This window comes from Pseudoliparis swirei, chromosome 24 (assembly GCF_029220125.1).
Source record: "Pseudoliparis swirei isolate HS2019 ecotype Mariana Trench chromosome 24, NWPU_hadal_v1, whole genome shotgun sequence".
NCBI classification, from domain to species: domain Eukaryota; kingdom Metazoa; phylum Chordata; class Actinopteri; order Perciformes; family Liparidae; genus Pseudoliparis; species Pseudoliparis swirei.
The window spans coordinates 21,460,925-21,481,651 of NC_079411.1; the positions used below are offsets into that span (position 1 = coordinate 21,460,925).

Below are 20,727 nucleotides of genomic sequence, written 5' to 3' on the forward strand. Positions count from 1 at the left end.
AAGGACTTTTTGGTTAAACGTTTGAACAAAAAATGCATTCATCCAAAAGAGATGGATTAATACCACTTCAATACATCTTGTAATAAGTATGCCGATGGCCTGTTCTGCTGAGCCGATGCCCTAATTATACCTAGCATTCATTCTGAAGCCTTCATTTTTGTTGTTACATTTATTTTGTCTCGCTCAAAATCCAAATGTGCCTCAGAGGGTTTTACAATGTGAACTCTCTGTGTACAACACCCTCTGTCCCGGGACAGTATAGTTGAATGCTTTACAGTTTGCATGTGCAAAAGCTCGAGCTGATGTCAAAACAAAACAAAAAACGCAACAGCAAAACACCAAATTAACAAATTGGTCATCCAGCTCATGCCCTGTGAGAGCAAGCCGAGTCCCTCTGTTCGGGGTCTTCTTCCTCCCCTGTCGTTTGGCCTCTGATGGTCATGCTCAACTGCTTCTGGGAAGAGGGTTTCTTTTCTGCCTCCCTTTCATTCGCGAATGCCTCTTCCCAGCCATTCCCCCTCTTTCAGCCGATGCCACATTTTGCCACACAGGACCCCGATGCTTTTTTCTTCTTCCTGCTGCAACCCTTCAACTCCCCTCTCTCCGCAAAACTCCCCTTACCCCTCCCTGTGTGACTGGCTTCTTTTTGATAACTGACCCCTCCTCGTGTTATTATTCGAACCCACTATTGTATAACATGCCCTTTTATATGAGGTTTCACAAAGGGCCCATTTGATCAGAGGGTTACGGTGTGCGATCGTGAGAAATGCAACTACATGGTGGTAACCTTTGTTTGGGCCAAAATGGTGGGCTGACCTCATCGCTTTTAATGCATAGCTCGGGCCATTCAGGCCCAAGTCTCACTTGCTGAGCACATTGAATTCAGCAGCCTGTCACAGATATTGCCCCTCAGTTATCTGGGTCTCCAGCTTGGAGAAGAAGAAAAAAACAGTTTTGGGGGGCAACCAACAATGTATGCTTTAGCTTTTCCGTCCCAAAACAACCACACAAGAAAAGAAAAAAAAGCCTTGCAGCTCGTGAACTGATTCTTTAGTGGTTTTAATATACACTCTACAATAAATATTTCCATCATTCATTTACATTTTTACAGTAAAAATATATATATGTAGAAAAGAAAAAGAAAAACGGTTACAAATTCTCCAGGACGGCCTTCCTAAAGGCGGGATCGCGTGTCAACTGAGACTCAGATGCTGCAACCACAAGAAAATCCACAGATAGCTGCCGTGTCTAGCTCCATCGTACTCGTTTCTATTTTAAACATTCTTTGTTGCTGAGCCTATACAATTTGTCTGAATTGGAAATAACTAGCAGATTAGATAATCAATGGTTACATTACAATCCAGTACAAATAATTACACACAAATGAGGCAAAACGTGTATGGGCACTTGACTGTAAAAGTTAATTTCTCTGAGAGCGCTTGCTTTTCCCCATCCCCCCCATCCCCCCCCCCCACACCCCAACACCCTTGTAGTGGTTCTTCTGTGCTGGTTCGTCAACAGTTCTCCCTCAGTGGTTTCCAGTGCTTAGCGGCCCCCCGAGCGCTGGTGATGGGAATGTTTAGTCCGCTTGCTCAAAGGGTGCGTGGGGACACGGAGAGGAAGGACATCAAACGGTCTCCTCTCGCTCAGCAAGTGCCCCCTGGGTAGACGCTTCATGAAGTGGGCCTCCCTCTGGTGCTGCTTAGTCTTGGAGGCCTTCCTCGGACGGCCCTTGCGTGTGAAAGCCATGTACCAGCCGCCGTACTTGGCGTTCTGCAGCGCGGTGTAGTTGTTTTCCAGAACGATCTCGGTGAAGATGCAGTCTTTGCCTCGTCCTTTCCGCTGGGAAAAGAGGAAAGGGGGGAGGGGGGGGGGGGAGAAGTTGAGGTATGTGTTGGGCGATTTCCAGTCAAATACCCTTTGAAACCTCGAGAAGGAGGCTCAGAGGAATACAAAAAGAAAATCTCATTTGTTCTGGCTTTGATTGCGTCTAAATACGTTGTCGCTTTAAAAAAAAAACTGCACATCTAGATGAACAATCACACCTCAACACTGTGGATTCCACATTACCTTGCCGATGAGCTTCCCCTTTTTGTTCATGCATATGTAGTATCCCGTCTTCACCCCTTTGATGCGAACACGACTTCCAAAGGAGTCCGTCTCCACCTCCAGTTTAGCTGCACGCGAAAACAAAAAACGGATCACAAATAATGAGATGACACAGTTCTGACTGGGTGCAGGCATGCAGATCATTATGTTACAGTGTGTGAGACAAATACTCTCTTATGGCGCAGACTGTAATAAAGTTGAATTACATCATGTCATCGTTAAATGTCATTAAATTGAGCAGCGACCCAGAATCATGGAGATGACTTATAAATTCACTCTTAACCATTTTACGGTCTAGTTAGTTGACGACGCGAGACATCCAAAGTGGCACCAAATGATAGTGTTTTTTTGTTGTTGCACGGCACGATTGTTGTTGAATGTCTTTTAAATGTTTTGATGCAGCTCAGATGGGGGATGAAGGAGAGTGAGAATCCCGCGGCCGGGGACACGGCCACAAGCACAGAGCGGCGGTCAGATTTGGGCCAGGTTACAAGAGTGACACCCACTTAGGATGTGTAGCCAATGTGTGCATGAGCGACTCTCTCTCCCTCTATGTGTGGGTGTGGGTGTGGGTGTATAGGCCGAGAAATTACAGAGACAAAAGAGCACACAGGAGAGGAAAAGGTATAAAGTGAAGATGCTGACTTCAGCGCTCCTTATAAATTGAGTCATATGTAGAGTTGTAAAGCAATGAAAATTCCTCATAAAATGTGTCTCCAAAAAGCAGCCAGCAGGCATTGAGAAGGGGATGGATGCTGGTGGATGGGTGGAGGTGGAGGTGGAGGTGGTGGTGGAAAGATGTCGCGGCACACCACAATCCTATGGTGACTGGATTTCTGCTCTCTTTAAATTCAAGGCAGTTTTTCCTGCTAGAAGCAAAGACTATCCCAATGAAGTCCATCATAACAGGTGTCACAGTGTACACACACACACACACACACACTAACTAATACATCATCTTCATAAGGCCATAAAAGATGGCAACACCGATGCCACTACTGATGTTTACAAGACTGTTTCTCCTGGCTCTAACATTTTCCTGCAGGCTGCCAACAACAACATTTTTTATTTTATTTTTACTGCTTTTCAACACCGCCCATGCGCCATTGGATTTAAACAATTCCTGTGTTCGTAACAAGAACAGGTTTCCCATTCAATTGTTTTTCCCGAGGTCTGAAAGCATTGAAGTGTAAAGAAAGGATGACCTTTTGCTGTCATTAGGACTGATCTGGCAATAACATTTAATATTTTTCATCATTTCAAAGACAATGAAAAGCGATCTCCCTGAATAGATGAACACATGTGTACGTGTGCTCCACTATTTAGAATAAAACTATACTTTAATACGTAATCCTATACTTAAAACTCAATCAGCCTATACGAGTTTTGCTCGCCGACATTTAAAAAAAGCTAATCCCGCCTCTATTCTCGCGATATTTGAAATATTTCAATCAATTAAGTGTTTTGATATATTGCTACATGGCTTGGATTTAAATAGACACTGAAATGTGTTTTCCGTGATTATGATGGGTTGCTTGTCCCGTAGTGTCCTACCGTGCACCGCCCCGTCGTCCCCGTTGGCGTTGACCCGCTTGTTGGCCAGGACCTGGACGTGCTTCCCGCTAGTGCGGCTGTACAGCTGGTAGGTGCGGGTCAACCTGCGGCTCGTGCGGTCCGACAGGCGGCTCTGCTCAGTAACGTGGTGCTTGAAATTAGGAGGGGACTGCACAGTGTTCTGTGGGACAGCAGAAAAAACACACGTCGCAAAATTTGAAATAACTTTTTTTTAATGTCGCAGGTTTTTAAATTTCCGTTTATTTTTTAACTTTACAACCCGGGAAATGCTGAAACAAAAGAAAAGTCAAAAAGTCAACTGTGATGAGACTAAAGCTTAATTTGTCAACGTGCCAAGTCCCATGGACCACATGCTCATTATGCCAGTCATTACATATAAATAATACATCCTGCTGTTTTGTCTTTCATTTATGTGTACAAGCAGGCCGACAGTATCTTTTTTGGAGATGCGTTCATGGTCCCTCGGGGATGCCAATTCCCTCTCATAGGTTTTTCTTCTTTTTATTTTATTTTTACCACCGATGATCTTTCACCCCATCTTGACTTCTTTTGTTCCTCATTTCAGCCGTTCTCAAGCCACATGTGTTTTAACAATTACTTTTTGGGCTGGAGCTTACCTCTTTTCAAGATGTTTGAATTGTTGCCAATTGCCATAGCCCTCATAATAAAATGTTGTCATTGTTATTGCAGCCCATTGCAGATATATGACGCTGAACTGTATGGCGCTTAAGCACGGCGTCTGCATACCTGTTAAATTCTACCTATTAATTATAGAACTTTACGCATCATTTATGTTTTTTATTGGAATGAAAATAAGAGTTACCTGTGCGTAAAAGCAAAGCGCCGCGAACTGAAGTAACCTGAGGAGAAAGAAGAGAAAACAATTAGAACATCTAACCTGTTGCTCAAATTTAATGCGATACACAACTTTATCTTAACACTCTTTACTTACAGATAGCCTAACCTCGATGTTCTCAGCCTCATCTTGTAATAGTTCAAATATTGCTTCATGAATACTCCACTGATTCGGTGCTGGGAGCTCTCGGAAATAAAGTTCCTCCTGCTGGGAATTGCAGCTCACTTTTATGCCCCTCTTGTGACATATAGACGGTGAAAGCCGTGACAATTAAGAGATCCAAAAACTGTCAAGGTCCCACGCAGATACGGGATCCACGCAGTAACAACAAGTCCAGGAGATTTAAGTGTTGCTGCGGTGCCAATCCAAACTGAAAGTCCGGTGTCGCTGTCACCAAACCAACTCCATCAAACCTCTCCGTGTCCAACACTCTCCCAGTGATGGAGCTCTTGATTCTCGTTTGAAGTCGAAAAAAAGCCTCTCTGGCAATCTGCAGAGCAGTGGTCAGTACTTGTACTTTTACGCACGGAATTTACGCATCAACGGTCAGACGAGCGCTGTGAAGATCATTGAATAATTAAATTATATATATATATATAATTTTTTTTAAAGTTGAATGAATCCCACGAGCATTACCACGGCTTTATTGGTCTGATGTATATAGTTTGAGAAGTGATGCCACGGCCGCCGCTCCATGAGACGCACAGATAGTGAGAGAAAAAAAACGTCCATCAACCTTCCTCCCACACGTGTATTTTCTTGTGGCAGCCTCCAGTCCACGTACAGCATCTGTGTCCCCTCCACATTTAAATACTTTAACTTTGCGGGAAAGTCAATATCCTCTGCGCGAGCAGGCGGGGCCGTTGGAGCTGCATGCAGCCCATTTGAAACTGAATACTTATTAAACACTTTGTCTCCACCTATATTTGCTCACAAATCCACAAACACGAAACATCCATCAGTGAGTTGAATGTGCAACGAAACAAGATGAGAATATGAACTACAGTCTGTCATGAAGAGAGGAGCTTATTCGTGGGCACAGAAAAATCAGCACGTCTGTTTTTACACATTTATTCTCACTCATGTCAATCTAATTCATGCACATGTCATATTACTGTATTTTCATCCATTTAAAATCTCAGTGCACAAGGTTTTTCTCGAAGCTGAATAGTCCACATGGAAACATTCCCTGGCTTGTACTTAAGAAGAAAATCTACAGTTACATTAACTTATTCCCTGGCTGCAGGTTAGAGGTTGTTTTGTGGTCCCTCTGGACATACCGTGATGTACTTTTTCATCCTACATATGTAAGTAATATGTATTCCATGTGAACACATGACACAGAATGGTTTCCACATAACATCTAAGGCCTTTGCCTTGGATACAAATGCTCTCTCTCTCGCTCACAATCACTCTTCCATATACTTTTCACAAGCCATGGTTTGATTTTCAAAAGGGTGTCCAAGGCCCTGGTCCTGCTGTACGTTCATAGCATGCCCTCATACACTACATCATGCAATCATATTGTAATTATTCATTGTGACAGCAAAGTAATACATTACAGCGGCAGGGTTTCCCTTCAAGGAGACATGGCTGTTACACACTCGTCTGATCGGGTTTTCAGGACCATAATCATAAACTTGATCGATCATATCAAGAAGAAAATGACTGTGAACAAATATTTGGAAGCAGCTTTTTTCCCTCTCGAAATTAAAAATATAGCTTATATAATAGATGATGTAATATGTTACACCTGTGTTACATTTAGTCTACATTGAGTATGTAATATGTAATATATTTGCATACACTTTAGTTATGAATAGGATTGAAATGTGAAATTAATGTCACATTGAACCCCACTCTATTGTCACTGAAATAAACATTTAGGGTGCAATTCCCAAATTGTGTGAAATTGTATAAGCCCAAGCTGAACACAGCATATTTAGCATCCGCTATACACGCTTTAAATAACCACATAAGTCATTATCTACAGTATATGTGTCAAAAAACTACTTTTAATTGTTACCTGTGAGTGTTCACAACTGCAGGCCCGTGTTGTATGAACACTATGGGAAACTTTGTGCACCCTTGGCACAGCACAGCTGTACAAGAGTAAAGTAGGCTTTATTATATATATAATCATGTGAATTTGGTCAATGTCTCAGCCGTAAATCAGTCATTTCAGCCAATGCAGGAGATTTAGGGGGTGAAAATGGACCTGCCTTATTAGTTCCAGTGGGACATTGTAACAAGTGATTTTGCCACCTGGAACAATTCAGCTCTTTGTTCTTTCATATTTTGACCCCTGTGAATCAAGGATCGCACATTTTAAATCTGAAATCCACATGCATGATAATTAAAGAGATTGAGTTTTTATGAAGACCACACAATGACTCATCACAAGTGCTGGTGTGAGTGTCTGGACCCACAGATTAGTTCTGTCATGAGTCATTTGAAGACAATTTGATTGGGAATATGGGAAACCTGGAGAGATGGTGGGTTTTTGTATATATAGCTGTAACATTGCAACAGTCTGCTGGACGTAACTCAAACGTATCTTATCTTTTTATTCTCTGAAGCAAATGCGAGTGACATGTATTACAAATATGCAAATAAATACCCTGTTTCCATCCAATCAAATATTCAATATGTCAACAATCCTTTTTTCAATAGGTAACTGAGTGTTATATGCCAGAAACGATAACACTATTTCATTGCATCGTATTGTTTGTAGTCTTGATCGCTATGAAAGTTGTTTATTTCCCACATTGTCAGTGATGCCTTGAAAAAAAAAGAAGATCTATTGCAATGGCTGTTAATGTGTGATGATGAAATAATATCTACATTCAGTTTTTTCCGTTTTTTCTTTCCTCCGACAAAATCTGCCTGCAGATTAACACAGTTTGTTAATACAAGATTATTTTAAGATCCGTGTTTATTGTTCTTCTCTTAACCGTCGGATGAAAGAGGCGTGTTTCTAAACTTTGTGAATAACTTTGTTGAAAATGTGCCACTTGGGCTGAAACATACATTTCACATTGGGGACCTGAACTGATTCTCACCGGATCTCTTTCCTGACAGAAAACACACGTATTTGCCATCATGCTGCGAGTTAGATGAGAAGATTGATCCCACTCACTCAAAATGAGCCTCTACACTCGTTGCCGGGCAACCTCGTAGTAACTCCAGGAACTCGCTATACACCCGGCCAAGAAATAGTTATCACCCCGAGTAAAACCTCAACCTGTGGATTAAAGAAACAAGTCATGGCGTGTTAATCAGTGAGCCTTAGAGGAGCCGGCCTATGTTTTAACCTCCACATCCAGATAGCTGTTCAGTCTTAATGCTAAGCTAAGCTAGCTAACGGCTGGCTGCTTCATATTTAGTGTGCAGACACGGGAGTCTTTTCATCTAACGCTCAGCAGGAAGCAAATGAGTTCATTTCCCAAAATGTGGAACTATTTCTGTGATTACACATCACATCCTATAGCTGGTTATTCTCACACACAGCCGTTTAATTACAGTCTTTACACTGAGAACATTTGCTCCAAGTGCTGTGCATCCAATATATCTTTTTTTATTATTTTTATTATTTCACTGCAATCTACAACAGCCATGTACAATTTAGAAACAATTCCGTCTCGGCAAACATAAATGGCCGTTTGTTTAAGGTGACCTGTCAGACAGGTTTGGCTCAAATTCTCCAGACTGTACATGAAAGGTTCCCTTCTGAAACATGATCATTTTTTATTCTTTTTTTAAATTTGTTAACATACCTAACCGTCTGCTGTCTCACTCCTGAGATTCTCCTGTGACCAGAGTTGCTGGAGTCTTAATGAGTTTGAGAAGAGTTGACACAGGTCCAAGTTTAGCCTCAGATCCCGACTCCTTTTGTCTTTCCTCTTTAGTCTCTCAATGCTGCTTTTCACATTTGGATCACAGTTTGCTAACTCATACAAAGCTCCTCCGGTATCAGCGAATGAGGCACAAAAACAGCAATCACTGTGAACAAAAAAAAAAGAGGAACTTTTTTTGGCAAAGATGCACATTGGTTATTCTTAGAGGGAGAGTGACTGAATGTCTGAAAAGGCCCCAGAAGCAGACTACCATTCAGTGAGAGGTATTATTCCTCTTGAGCTAATGTGAGAGACATAAAAACACACACTCTTGCGTAAGGCAGAGCCAATGGAAAGGTAGACACCATGGAGGACGAGGGAAAAAAAAATCGGAGCCAGTGAGGAAGACGGACAGAATATGAGAATGGAAAGAAAATGTGGGATGTTGCGTTTCCCAGGGTCGTGTTCCTCGCCGCCGAAACCGCAGCGACTTTTTTAGAAGGAGAAGAAACTCTTTAATCACCTGTTGTAATTATTACGCACCGCTTCTCTGTTGCAACAACGGGAACCGCATCAAGTGTCGGTGTAACCACTTCCCCACACTCCCCCTGACCTGGCTGGAGTGTTCTGACAGGTACTTGATGACACGGGAGGATTAATGACTTTCAAAACACAATTATTTTGCATCATATATCTTGAATTTTTTTTGTTTTTGAGATGAACATTTATAATGGTGACTGATGGGAAACCCTGACTAAGTTATGCTCAATAGAGTACTTACAAGTTGTAATTAATTGCTCTATTAATGTTCATTTTTATTTATGTTGTATATTAATAGATATTTAGTTGCAAGTTGTGTCTGCGTTAGTTTTTCCTCCAGCTCTCGCTTGAGTTCATTATGAACACTCCTCCAAAGGATCGTTTGACCTCTGACCTTCTTCAAAATGGCACTGGATCTGGACACTTATTTATTAACAACCTATTGGCATTTACAACTGCAGACTAGATTTATTACAGACATATTACAACTTATAGCAGACTTATTCACTTTGGCTGTAGACTTACCACAAAAGTGGACCCTTAACCTGTTAATAAATACTTTATTAACCTTTATAACTGCAGACTTGATGATTTATTGTCATTTAATAATGACTAATTAATGGGTGAATGAATCTGTTAGGGTTACCATTTGCTTGTTGGCCCTTACTGACCCCCAGGTGTATGTCCATATAACAACAGGCAACATAAGTATAACAACAGACTTGATGATGTATTAGTTTATTAATGATATACTAACATTTATAGCAGCACACATGAGGGTTTATCATGTTTATTAATGACTTACTGACGCCTGTAAGTGCAGATTATTGTTTAATTAAAAGCGAAAACTCAGTAATTAACACAAATTACAATGTATAACCCCTTTATGATGGGTGATTTATGAAAAAGTGAGGATGATAAAAGTTGTTATCCCATCACAAAAGTAATGTAGACATGTTCTTGTACATAACGTACATATGCACGACTGTCTGCAACATATTTGTAGGAAAACCAAAAGTACATTTAGATATTATTCAATTGAGGGCAGTCAAGAAAACGTTGCCTATCCTTTACCTTCTAGAGAGTCTTTTTGTTGTTGTCATCTTAGAAATTTTCTTTGGATTAAAATGAGGTAATCAGTGGGTGCGAGGGGGAGGCATGGGGGCGGGGGGCAGTTCACTCACATGGTGATGACGATCTGGTGAAGTGTGCCGTGTGCCATGTGCATGAGTGTGTATGTGGCGGCGCCTTAGAACATTCTTACGGTGTTAACATTTGTAAAAGCGAGTCCTAGTTTTTTCGCCCACCGAACGACGTTTGACTTTCTCGTGTTTGAGAGTTTGAACGTGTCTTTATCTGGATGAAACGACGGCGTGAAGAAGGGATTGAGGGGAGGTAGCATAACGACTTTGTGGTCTTAAATAAAGCTCGCTCTTGAAGCTTTTAACCACTGTAGAGTGTAGCGGTTCTTGTTTAGCTATTTCTCTACGTAAGCTTATTTGAAAGAAATCTCATCAACAGCTTCATCATTCGGTGAGTCTTAAATTGCTCATTTGCTCTCGTCAGAACAGAAGAAACTGAAAGCGATGAGGACAAAGGGGCCCACAGTGGCATCCCCTTCAATTCCCTGCGGAGTTGTGTGTGTGTGTGTGTGTGGCGTGCTGACAGTGAGGTCGAAAGCTGCAAAGTTGTCGTTGGCTCTGTTCTGAAGTGGTCTTCCTTTCTAGCAACTTGGATGTTTCCCCCGTATTTCACCCCGTAACCCCCCCCCCCCCACCCCCCACCCCGAGTGGAGCGTGATTTACTGTCTTGTAAACACATAGGAAGGAGCATTGAAAATGGTTTAACAAAGTCAATAAAAGCAGACATCATGGGGGGGGGGGGGGGGGTCTGGGGTGGCCGAGGGCAGGTATCCTCCTCTCTGGTTTCCCTCTCACTCCTCCATCTCTCCATCTTCATTTTTCTCCCAGTCTGTCATCCGTGTCCTCTGTTCCTTCTCTATACCACTTCTTTGAATTTCTCTTTTACCCCTGTTTTCATATCATCCTCTTTTCCCCTTCTTCTACGCTCCCCCCACCCCTCCCCCTCTTTTTCTTTCGGCCTTTTTTGGATTTTTTAAAAATATTTCATGTGTTGTGCAGTGGACAGCCAGAGCAATGGCTTTAACAGACCTACCTGAAGGGCTGCTTAGGGCGGCTCTTTCATCTGGGCTCTGGAGAAAGAAGCCCCCGGACCTGAAACAGCTGTGTAGGCCCGGGAGTGAGAGGACCATGAAAAACGCAGAGAAGAAAGAAGGGAAATTCAATGGTCCTCTGGGAATCATACCTACGAATGCCTCTCTCTCTTACTCCTTTTCTCCTTCCCTCTTTCCCTCTACCTTTACTGTGCTCTCTTTTGCTTTATCTCTCTCTCTCTCTTGCTTGCTTGTTTCTCTTTGTCTTAAGTTTTCTTGAAAACTAAAACAACTCAGCTTCACGTTCAAATGTCTGTTAAACAACATGTCCTGCAACGGATTTCACACGCTGCTTTTCATAACTAAAATGCCAAATTTGACATGCAGCAAGGCGTTAATGAAGGTCAACTATGGAATTCAGAAAAGTAAACTCTCTAGTCTCATAATAACGTGACTAAAATGAAAAGAGAAGTGACTTTTTTGTTTTTATTGATTTATGGTCATGACTACATTACATTACATTACATGTCATTTAGCAGACGCTTTTATTCAAAGCGACTTCCAATAAGTGCATTTCAACCTAGAGTATAAATCAAGAACAACAAGAAATGTTTCTGAAATGTTTGGAAAGACTCCTCATCTACAAAGTCATACAAAGATGCCAAAGACATCAGAGTTTGAGTTATTAATCAACATAACACTCCATCAGTGTAGTAAACAAACGTCTGTAAATCTTTAACTGAAAAGCAATACAACAATGTGTATAAAAAAAAAGAGAATCCATTACAAGTTGTCTACCTTTTACCTTCAAATAAATAAACAATGGTAAAACACATTAACAATGTCATTAGACTCATTTGATTAAGTCAAGTAGATTGATTAAAACGCACACTTTAAACACCTTTGTGCCAGCTTTGCATCTATTAGCGCTCACTCACATCCCTCCATTGAATTCGTAGAGTATGCTCTTGTAGCGCCTCTAAAGTTTGACTCGCAGTCCAAACACACATTTGGTCTTCGTTAGCTCCTGGGTTAAATATCTGCCCTTTCAGCTTATTTTTCTATACTAGCAACGTGTTTACTGCAGTGCAGCCTGTGCTACCTGCTCCACTCTCCACTGGAGAGAAGACGCAGGCCTGGATTCAGCTCGTGTGCTGAAAACAGCTGCCTGTGTTCCCATATGTGGGCCGCTGAGAGCGGTGAGACTCAACCAAAGGCCAAACATCCATTGTTGTGAACGCACAGCTCCTAGAGCTATCGAATTATCCTTAACACCACTGATCTTACACATCTTCGTCTGTCTACAGGCCTTGTTTCCGCCGGAAACTAAAAACCCATCTTTTCCGACTATATCTGGATTAAAACACAGATTAGCACTTCAGTGGCACTTAAATAACTCTTATTATGGTACTTTTGTAGTTCGACTATGTTGAGGAAATGTTACTTTCTGTATTCTTGTTCTTAGTTTGTACTCTAGGTTGAAATGCACTTATTGTAAGTCGCTTTGGATAAAAGCGTCTGCTAAATGACATGTAATGTAATGTAATGTAATGTGCAGGACGACTATATCTGTATGACGTTGTTTAATAAAGCCCTTTGTGGCTCCAGAGGGACTCGTGCAAAGAATGATTAATTGCCTCATGTGACGTTGGCGATGATACGGAGAAGAACAATCTGGGGTGTGGAGTTACGAGTGAAGTCACCAGACCTCTGGAGCCTGGTCCTCATTTTTCTTGAAGCTAGCGGACTCGAGGCCACCTTAGCTGCAAAGAAGTTATGTGTAAATAAAAAAGGATAATATCTCTGGTTCTGCTGCAATGATTTTTTAATAATTTTCCTGTCCAATGCTAAATAGGTGGAGGAAAACATTGAACTCCAAAATACTCCCACTGCTTCATAATTTCAATTTCCACTGCTGCAACATTGACAGATTAAAAATTAATTAGCATCTATCTGCATATCGTTAATACACAGTGTATTCATTAATTGCTGAATGCATATTTCAGATCTCAGCTCAATATGAAACATAACCGACTGTATTTGTGAAGCGGCGCTGATACAACAGTGACTTTTAGGCTCTAATGTGCACATTAACAGCAGCATAAAACAAAGACTAATAGACACATTTCCCATGTCTAGCATAACGGATTTCGGCCTCCGCTTCTGAAAAATAAGAAAGAGGAGCTGGAGTTTTGGAGCTGAACGTAATGTCCCTCATGCATCATCACCATCAGTGCACTCTGTGGTGAGATCACCGTCCTGGGTTAGAAATTCCTCCTTACACTCCTTCAAGTGGTCGGACATAATAAAAAATATGAGCAATTGGTGACAATCCATACCACCCCCACGGGTACTGCTCAAATAGCTCCTCTGTTTTATAAGTGCTCGGTTTTAGGCTTTCTAATTCTATTGTTGTGACTCTGGACAGACCGGCCACACGGTGCGCTGTCTCTTGTTTGTGTTGGACAGCGTTACGCTTGCTACGATGTATTAATGTAACTTGGTTTTATGATTGCTTTAGATTGCTATAAGTGTGCACTTATGTCAATCTCGAGTTTAGGATGTGTATCTTTGGCCAGGGAGTGCGTGTGGGAATAAGAGTATTCAAGTACACAGATGCTCAATTTGGTGTAATTGACTTTCCTTGGTGTGCTAAACCTCCAAGCTAACAAGTGCCATGTGTGGTTGTTGCGGTTGCATCACTGATGGACATGTATTCTAATTAATATCATGTGTGAGCCATTTGTGTTTTGCCTCCATGCACAAATGTGTTTTGTCCGTTAACAGTCTCAGACTGAATGGTATGAAATCAGCTGCCTCGCGTGTCAGATTGTTAGCTTTGTGCTAACCAGCTAGCTAACTGCTCAAAGGCTTTATCTCATTTGTTTAAATGCGTACTTGATCCTAAGCAGGTGTGACTGATTCACTTCAGTTTGTTTTTTAAATAGATGAGATATGATATGATTTAGTGAGCTAAGATGCTGATAATTGGAATTAAAACAAAATATTTAGCACAGATGTCATTACACTAAGCTAGCTAACTGCTGCTGGTTCTGTGGTATATTCACATTGAACCTACAGACATGAGAGTGGCTTAAATGTTCTCATCTACGTCTTGGCTTCTTAAATACATGATGGGATCATATATTAAAAGTTATTCATGCTCATAATATCAGCAGGGAGAGATGTTCCCGTTCTGTCATGTAAACAACGTCAACAGAACCTAAAATAGGCCGACCAATAAGAACCAGATCACAAGTTTTCCAGTCTCTTATTGTCAAGTGTTTTAAAGGCCACTTAATAGAGAGGACTTTAATAGAATCATAACACTGATGGATTACTCGTTAAGTATTCCAGCAGCTCTGTTTCCCCACTCGGTTTAAAGCCAACTGTAGAAGATGTTAAAAACTGACCTGTGAACCACCTGGCCCTTCTCTCTCTCTCTCTCTCTCGGCCTCCCTCCCACTCCCCACCCCTCCTCAGCGGGAGAATCTGACACGACAAAATGTGAAAAAAAGAAAGATGAAGGGTTGAGAAATATGGGTGGTGGGTGGCTGGTTAACACAAGGGGGCTGACTGCGGCAGGTAACAGAGTGAGAAAGCAGAAAAAGGAAAGTCCACTCGAAGGCCGGGAGGAGAAGAAAGCCCAGGGAGTGGACTGGGCTTGGTGTTGAGTGCTGTTGTGTTTGTTTAGTCCCCTTCAAAGGATAGCTTAATTATTTTACCATGCTGTGCCTGCAGAGACTGCAGGATTCACGGGATGCTCTCAGCCCCTATCTCCTCCAACCAACTGAGGCTTAACCCTTGAAACACTTCAAACATTCACGTGCAAAGGAATGTCACAACTTACATTTTCTGAATAAAATAGTATCTTTAAATATAAAGTATAAGATCGCCTTTTTTGTTAATTTAGTCATATTATTATCTCTGGAATCCACTTTTTGATTGATAAAACGTCTCTATTACCGTAGCACTGAGCCAACTGATGACACGCGCTTCCTGTCCAACCCAGCAAAGCATCTTCACATAGATGAATCGCTCTCTGAGGCTCGACCGGCGCGCGCTGTCTGCAGAATGGTTTGCTCCCCACCGGTGGGTGCAAACACATTTGAAGTTGAAGCAAGTCAGTAACAATGTCACAGGACGTAAAAGTGAACACTACTCACGTGGGAGCAGTGAAATTAGCTGAATTTGCCATATTGTCGAGGGAGTAGATGAAAAGATTGTTCCCACTCTGGTCTTGTATGGCAAATAGATCTCAAACGTGATGGCGTCTGTCTTCTCGTCTCACTTTTAGCAAATATACGAATATTGAGGTGAAACAGAGCTGCCTTCTCACCGATTCTTTAAATCTGTGATTGTTAGACTTCTGTTGTGGTTAGCTGACCGTCAACCTATTACAGCGTCGCTCTCATTACTTCGGTAAATTGCTGGATGTGTTTGGGCTCTATATAAATTTGTCGGGATAGAGTCAAATAACTCGTTAAAAGACCTGACACATAGTTGAGAAACCAGATTTTTTTGCACTATTTCAAGTTCCTTTTAATTCAAAAGATGTGGTCACGGCTTACATTTACAAGATATTTGACACATTCATAACACATCTATGAATACACCATTTACACACACATCTGGTGATACATATTTTTCCCAAACATCTGGACCATAATGGTTTATATCCTTGACATTACTTGACTGCAGCTGTACTTCAACTTGTCTGAAGCTGTGCACGCTGTAGGAAAACAGTCCATTTGACAGTTTTAGAGATAAGAAAACGACAAAAGAAAATGAAGATCGGTTGTGCGCTGACGCGATGTTTTGGTCGATTAAGGCTGAAAGGAGCATTAGAGACGCTTTTAAACGACATGAGTACACTCCACAATGTTTTTTTACAGCGTCGGCGATATTTAAAAAAGAATTTTGAACATTCAAAATGTAGTACACCTTCAAACACATTGTGTAACGGGAATAATGGTCGTGATCTTGGTCACTCGGTCCATGGCAAGCACACAGCAGATCAGCTTCCATCAAATGGGAATGCCAGTCACTTCAGGAATTTATATGTGTTATTACTCTGGTCTAGACAGTCGAGGACAGATGTCATGGAGATGTAAAATTGGACCTGTTCCATAAAGTAAATTAACTATGCGCGATGGTGACCGTGTCTGCAATATAAAAGGTGTGTCATAACAAGGACATTATTTTTTTCTTAAAACATATAAAATATAAAAATCCGGTTATTCCACGTACCCCCAGCTCAGTATCAGGTGTCTCAAAGATTTTAGTCAGAATATGAAACTGTACTGTAAAACACGACAGATTTCTCCAATAGTTTCATAAATTCATAAATTTAAAGAAATTCTTAATGTCATTTTTTTCTATCTGCATTTGCATTGGAAGTATGTTAAATTACTTCTCCCCGCAGGCAGATTATTTCTTTCAACCGTCTTTTTAAGAAAAATAACATTTTAAGAGCCCTAACTAGATTAAATGACTTGTAAGATTTCCTGCGGTGTGACAGCAACCCAGGGTGATTTCTCTGGGAATACCATTTTCTGCTCCATAACTACCAATAATACCGACTAAAGCTCGTTGGGGTATAAAAAAGAAAAAAATACTCTGAGGACTCACAAAGTCACTCCTTCATCTGCTGAACAGTTCCAGATTTTACTTCTCGATGGCATTACAGCGTTCGGGGCTTTGTGCTGTGGCTTTCTGGCCCGAGTCCATTGTCACATAGGCTCAAAATGAATAGGTGATATATTTCCAACCGATAAAATACGAGAAAATAGGCAAGCGAAGATCACACAAGAGAGCCTCTGCTTGCTCTTAGAGGTGTGTATCTCTGTTCAGATTAAAAGCAACAGTTATGAGATCTTGGATTAGGAATAAAACATGTTATCTACAAGCCAAATGTATCAGATTACAGGTGTTTTGGGAGTTGTAATGACCACGTTTTATACTTTAAATATCATATCTCTGAGCGGACAAAACCCCAACAGGTGTTACATGGAACGTAAGTGAAGTCTAGTTCCAATTAGGCGGATGCATAGATTTTCCGACAGTGTTAAATTCTGTATAAAGGCCCACGCGCCTACGTGTCACGATAAGTATATTTTCCGTGCTAAAGGGCTGACAGCTCCGGGGATGCTGCTCTGTTTCTGACCCTGTAGGCAGTCTGACCTCCATGTGGGATCGACACGCAATCACAAAAACAACTTGTCACTTCACCTATTCGTAACTTTAGATCACATGTCATTTAGCAGACACTTTTATCCAAAGCGACTCACAATAAGTGAATCAACCACGAGTACAAACTCAGGTATAACAAGAATACAGAAAGTAACATTTCTTCAAGAAAGTCAAACTACAAAAATATCATAAGTAATACCATACGTAATACCACAAGTAATACTATAAGTAATACTATAAGTAATACTATAAGTAATACCATAAGTAATACCATAAGTAATACTATAAGTAATACTATAAGTAATACCATAAGTAATACTATAAGTAATACTATAAGTAATACCATAAGTAATACTATAAGTAATACCATAAGTAATACCATAAGTAATACCATAAGTAATACCATCAGTAATATCATAAGTAATATGACAAGTAATAATTCAATTTAATTCAGTTTATTTGTATAGCCCATTTTCATAAATTACAAATTCGTCTCAGAGTGCTTTACAATCTGTACATATAGACATCCCAGTCCCAAAACCTCACATCGGATCAGGAAAAACTCCCCAACAACCCTTCACAGGGATTAAATACCATCAGTAATATCATAGGTAATATCATAAGTAAGTGCTTGACCACAAGTTGTTGTCGGACTGGGAGTATAATTAACCTCACAAGTCATCGAGAATGCAAGAATGCATTAGTTGTATCCATATAATTAAAGTGAGGCCAGACTCTATCATCTATATCTATCTATCCATCTATTTATGTATCCATGGTTATATTACGCTTCGTGATAAGTGTTTTTGAGATGCACCTGGATTGCGAGCTCCCATCCTCATCCAGTTCCCTGGGACGGAACCAGTCTCAAGACTGCAGTAAAAGTCACTGTAAAACCCAACAGTTGCATCACAGAAACGGGACTCCCCGTCTTCCTTTTGCACCTCTCCATCTTTCCCTCCTTCTTCATCCCTCCATACCCCTCCTTGCTTTGTCTCTCTTCTGTCTTCTCCATCTATCCGCTCTCCATGCGGTCTCTGCCCGATCCCCTCCTTCCTGTATGTACCCTCCTCTATCCCTCTTTTCTCTCCTCCTGCCATTTATCTATCTCTCATTCCCTGCTGTTACTCTCCCCCCCCCCCTTCTCTCTCCCCCCGTCCTCTTCTTCCTTGTTCCCCTCTTTCCTCTGTAGTCTGCAACCTGTGGAACCAATTAGACCCTGTATAAGCGGGGAGAGGGGGGGGGGGATTCTGCCACTGTCGTGTGGTCGGTTTAACCTGCCGCTCCAAAAAAGGACCTTGTCTCATCGCGCGACCACCACCACCTTGGTGGGTGGGTTTGGGACGGTGGGGTGGGGGTGGGGGGTGGGGGGGGGGGTATGTGACTGCAGGAACTCAGGGACCACCAGGGCTCTTTTGAACCCTCCTGTCCTCAGTAAAATACCAAATGTGTGGCTGACTTTCTTTACTGTAAAAAAAAAGAAAAGGATGGGAGCAAACGGGAGATATTTATGCTTTTTTAAATGACAATAACGTCACAGAAAGGCTGTGAAATCTCAAAATTCACCTCTTCCTCGTTTTCCCACCGTTATCTTTTGTGCGCGACGATGTTCCCGGCCTGTTAGGATACGGTTCATCCTCTCTCGGGGTAAACAAACACCTCTTTTAGCACCAGACCGTCTCCTTTCACCCTCTTTTTTTTCACCCTCGCTGGAATGCTTTTAACAATTCAAACTGTTGGACGCCGAGCGACATGGGACCGCTGGCAGATTGTCGCATTCCAAAGGGGAGCATTTTTTGAGTCGCTCTCTTCACGTGTCAATCAGCGACACTATCGCCTTGTCGCCCCTTTAACCCCCTCCCCTCTAAGACACACACAAACACACACAGACACACACACCAACTCTGTGAGCCCGCAGGCCGCTTTGCTGCGTCTCAGTTTGAGGACACGGTCGTCGATGTGTTAAGCGAATAAGAAGTCTCATGACGGGTGGAGGACACACCGACACCGTTTTCTCCAACTTCACACAAAGGACTCTTGCACTTCCAAACATCTGTGATGTGGGTCGCTGAGAAGCATCTCTCTTCTGGGGACATGCAGAGAGGAGCAGGTCTCTTTTAACAAGGAGAGCCTGAGAAAAAAAAGAAGAAGGGCGATATGTTTCCAGCCTCATAATTCATCTCAATATAGTTTTTATTTTTCCAGTTATGATGGTTTCTTGCACATTCGAGGGCCGGCCATGTATGTGAGCACTTTTGTTCAGAGAAATACTTATAAAAAAAAAGTCAAATCCTGTATTTTTGTAGCTTGATCTGAAATGATAAGGAGAAAATGGGGTCAAGAAGGGCAAACACACACACACACAGACTCACACAATACATGCCAACTTTCAACAGCTCCCCTCCCGACACACACACTCTCCCCGTTACAGTTGGGATAAGAGTCCTGGTGCATTATCAGTGCGTTGAAAGCACCTGACTGGTATGTGACAGTAGCAGTTAGTGACAGTTCTCTTTTAAAGTGTGTGTGTGTGTGTGTGTGTGGGGGGGGGCGGGTATAGGGTTGATCCATTTGATATGTGTCCTGCTGGACACTTGACAGGAGCTGTCAGTGAGCTGAGGGGAGGGTGGTGCTTATCAATCAAACACCCCTCCTATCTGCCACTCAGACAGATAGGACCTTCATGCCCCCTCTGGGGGAGGGTGGTGGTTGGGGGGGGGCTGTTTGGAGGTGTGTGTGGGGGGGTCTTCTGAAAGTAAAAGTAAATCAATTATAATAGTATGTATTTATATTGTTTTCTTTTTCTGACTTCCCAAAATAATCAGTGGGGTATTATGTGTTACATGACCTTTACTTAATACGTACACTATTTACTACGAAGTAAAAAGCTCTGCATTCAAGTGTAGATTTAACAGTAATTAAAGTATCACAAGTGAATCTCTAAATAGGTTTACTATATGGAAACCCACAACATTACTAAACCAAATGTATTACGTCTACAAATGTCAAATCCTGATTATTTTCATAATAATTATATTAGTACTCCTGAAATAAATTAAACTAACAAAATAGAGCTGACATCTGCAAACAACTTTTTGTTATTATTCATCCACACATCAATATGAATACAACCCCTAGCTGTACTCTGTAAAGTTATTACAGCTGTCTAATACATCTAAATATACTTCATTCCTCTGAAATTTAGTAATATGTTAAAGATGTAACACAAATTGAGAATAAAAGTAAAATATTCAATAAATCTACTTCTTTCCCCAACTGTAGTCAATTTAGATTTGAACCAATCACAAGCCTGCTTTTCTGACCTCCACGCTGCTGCTGCCCCTACTTACACATGTGTCACACACACACACACACACACACACACACACGCACACACACACACACACACGCACACACATACAGTAATTCACCAATCAAAAAGAACT

The 20,727-nt window shown here is 41.5% G+C and overlaps 1 protein-coding gene across 1 annotated transcript; it reads right to left on the minus strand.

Annotated features, from left to right (window-relative positions):
- Nucleotides 1-1,043: 1,043 nt before the first annotated feature.
- fgf8b (fibroblast growth factor 8b) lies at nt 1,044-5,265 on the minus strand. The gene is made up of 5 exons (XM_056410130.1): nt 4,637-5,265; nt 4,508-4,544; nt 3,664-3,844; nt 2,071-2,177; nt 1,044-1,842 (listed from the first exon to the last, which is right to left on the minus strand). Exons 1-5 carry the CDS (start codon nt 4,693-4,695, stop codon nt 1,546-1,548), a joined length of 681 nt encoding a protein of 226 aa, XP_056266105.1. The 5' UTR covers nt 4,696-5,265; the 3' UTR covers nt 1,044-1,545.
- Nucleotides 5,266-20,727: the final 15,462 nt, after the last annotated feature.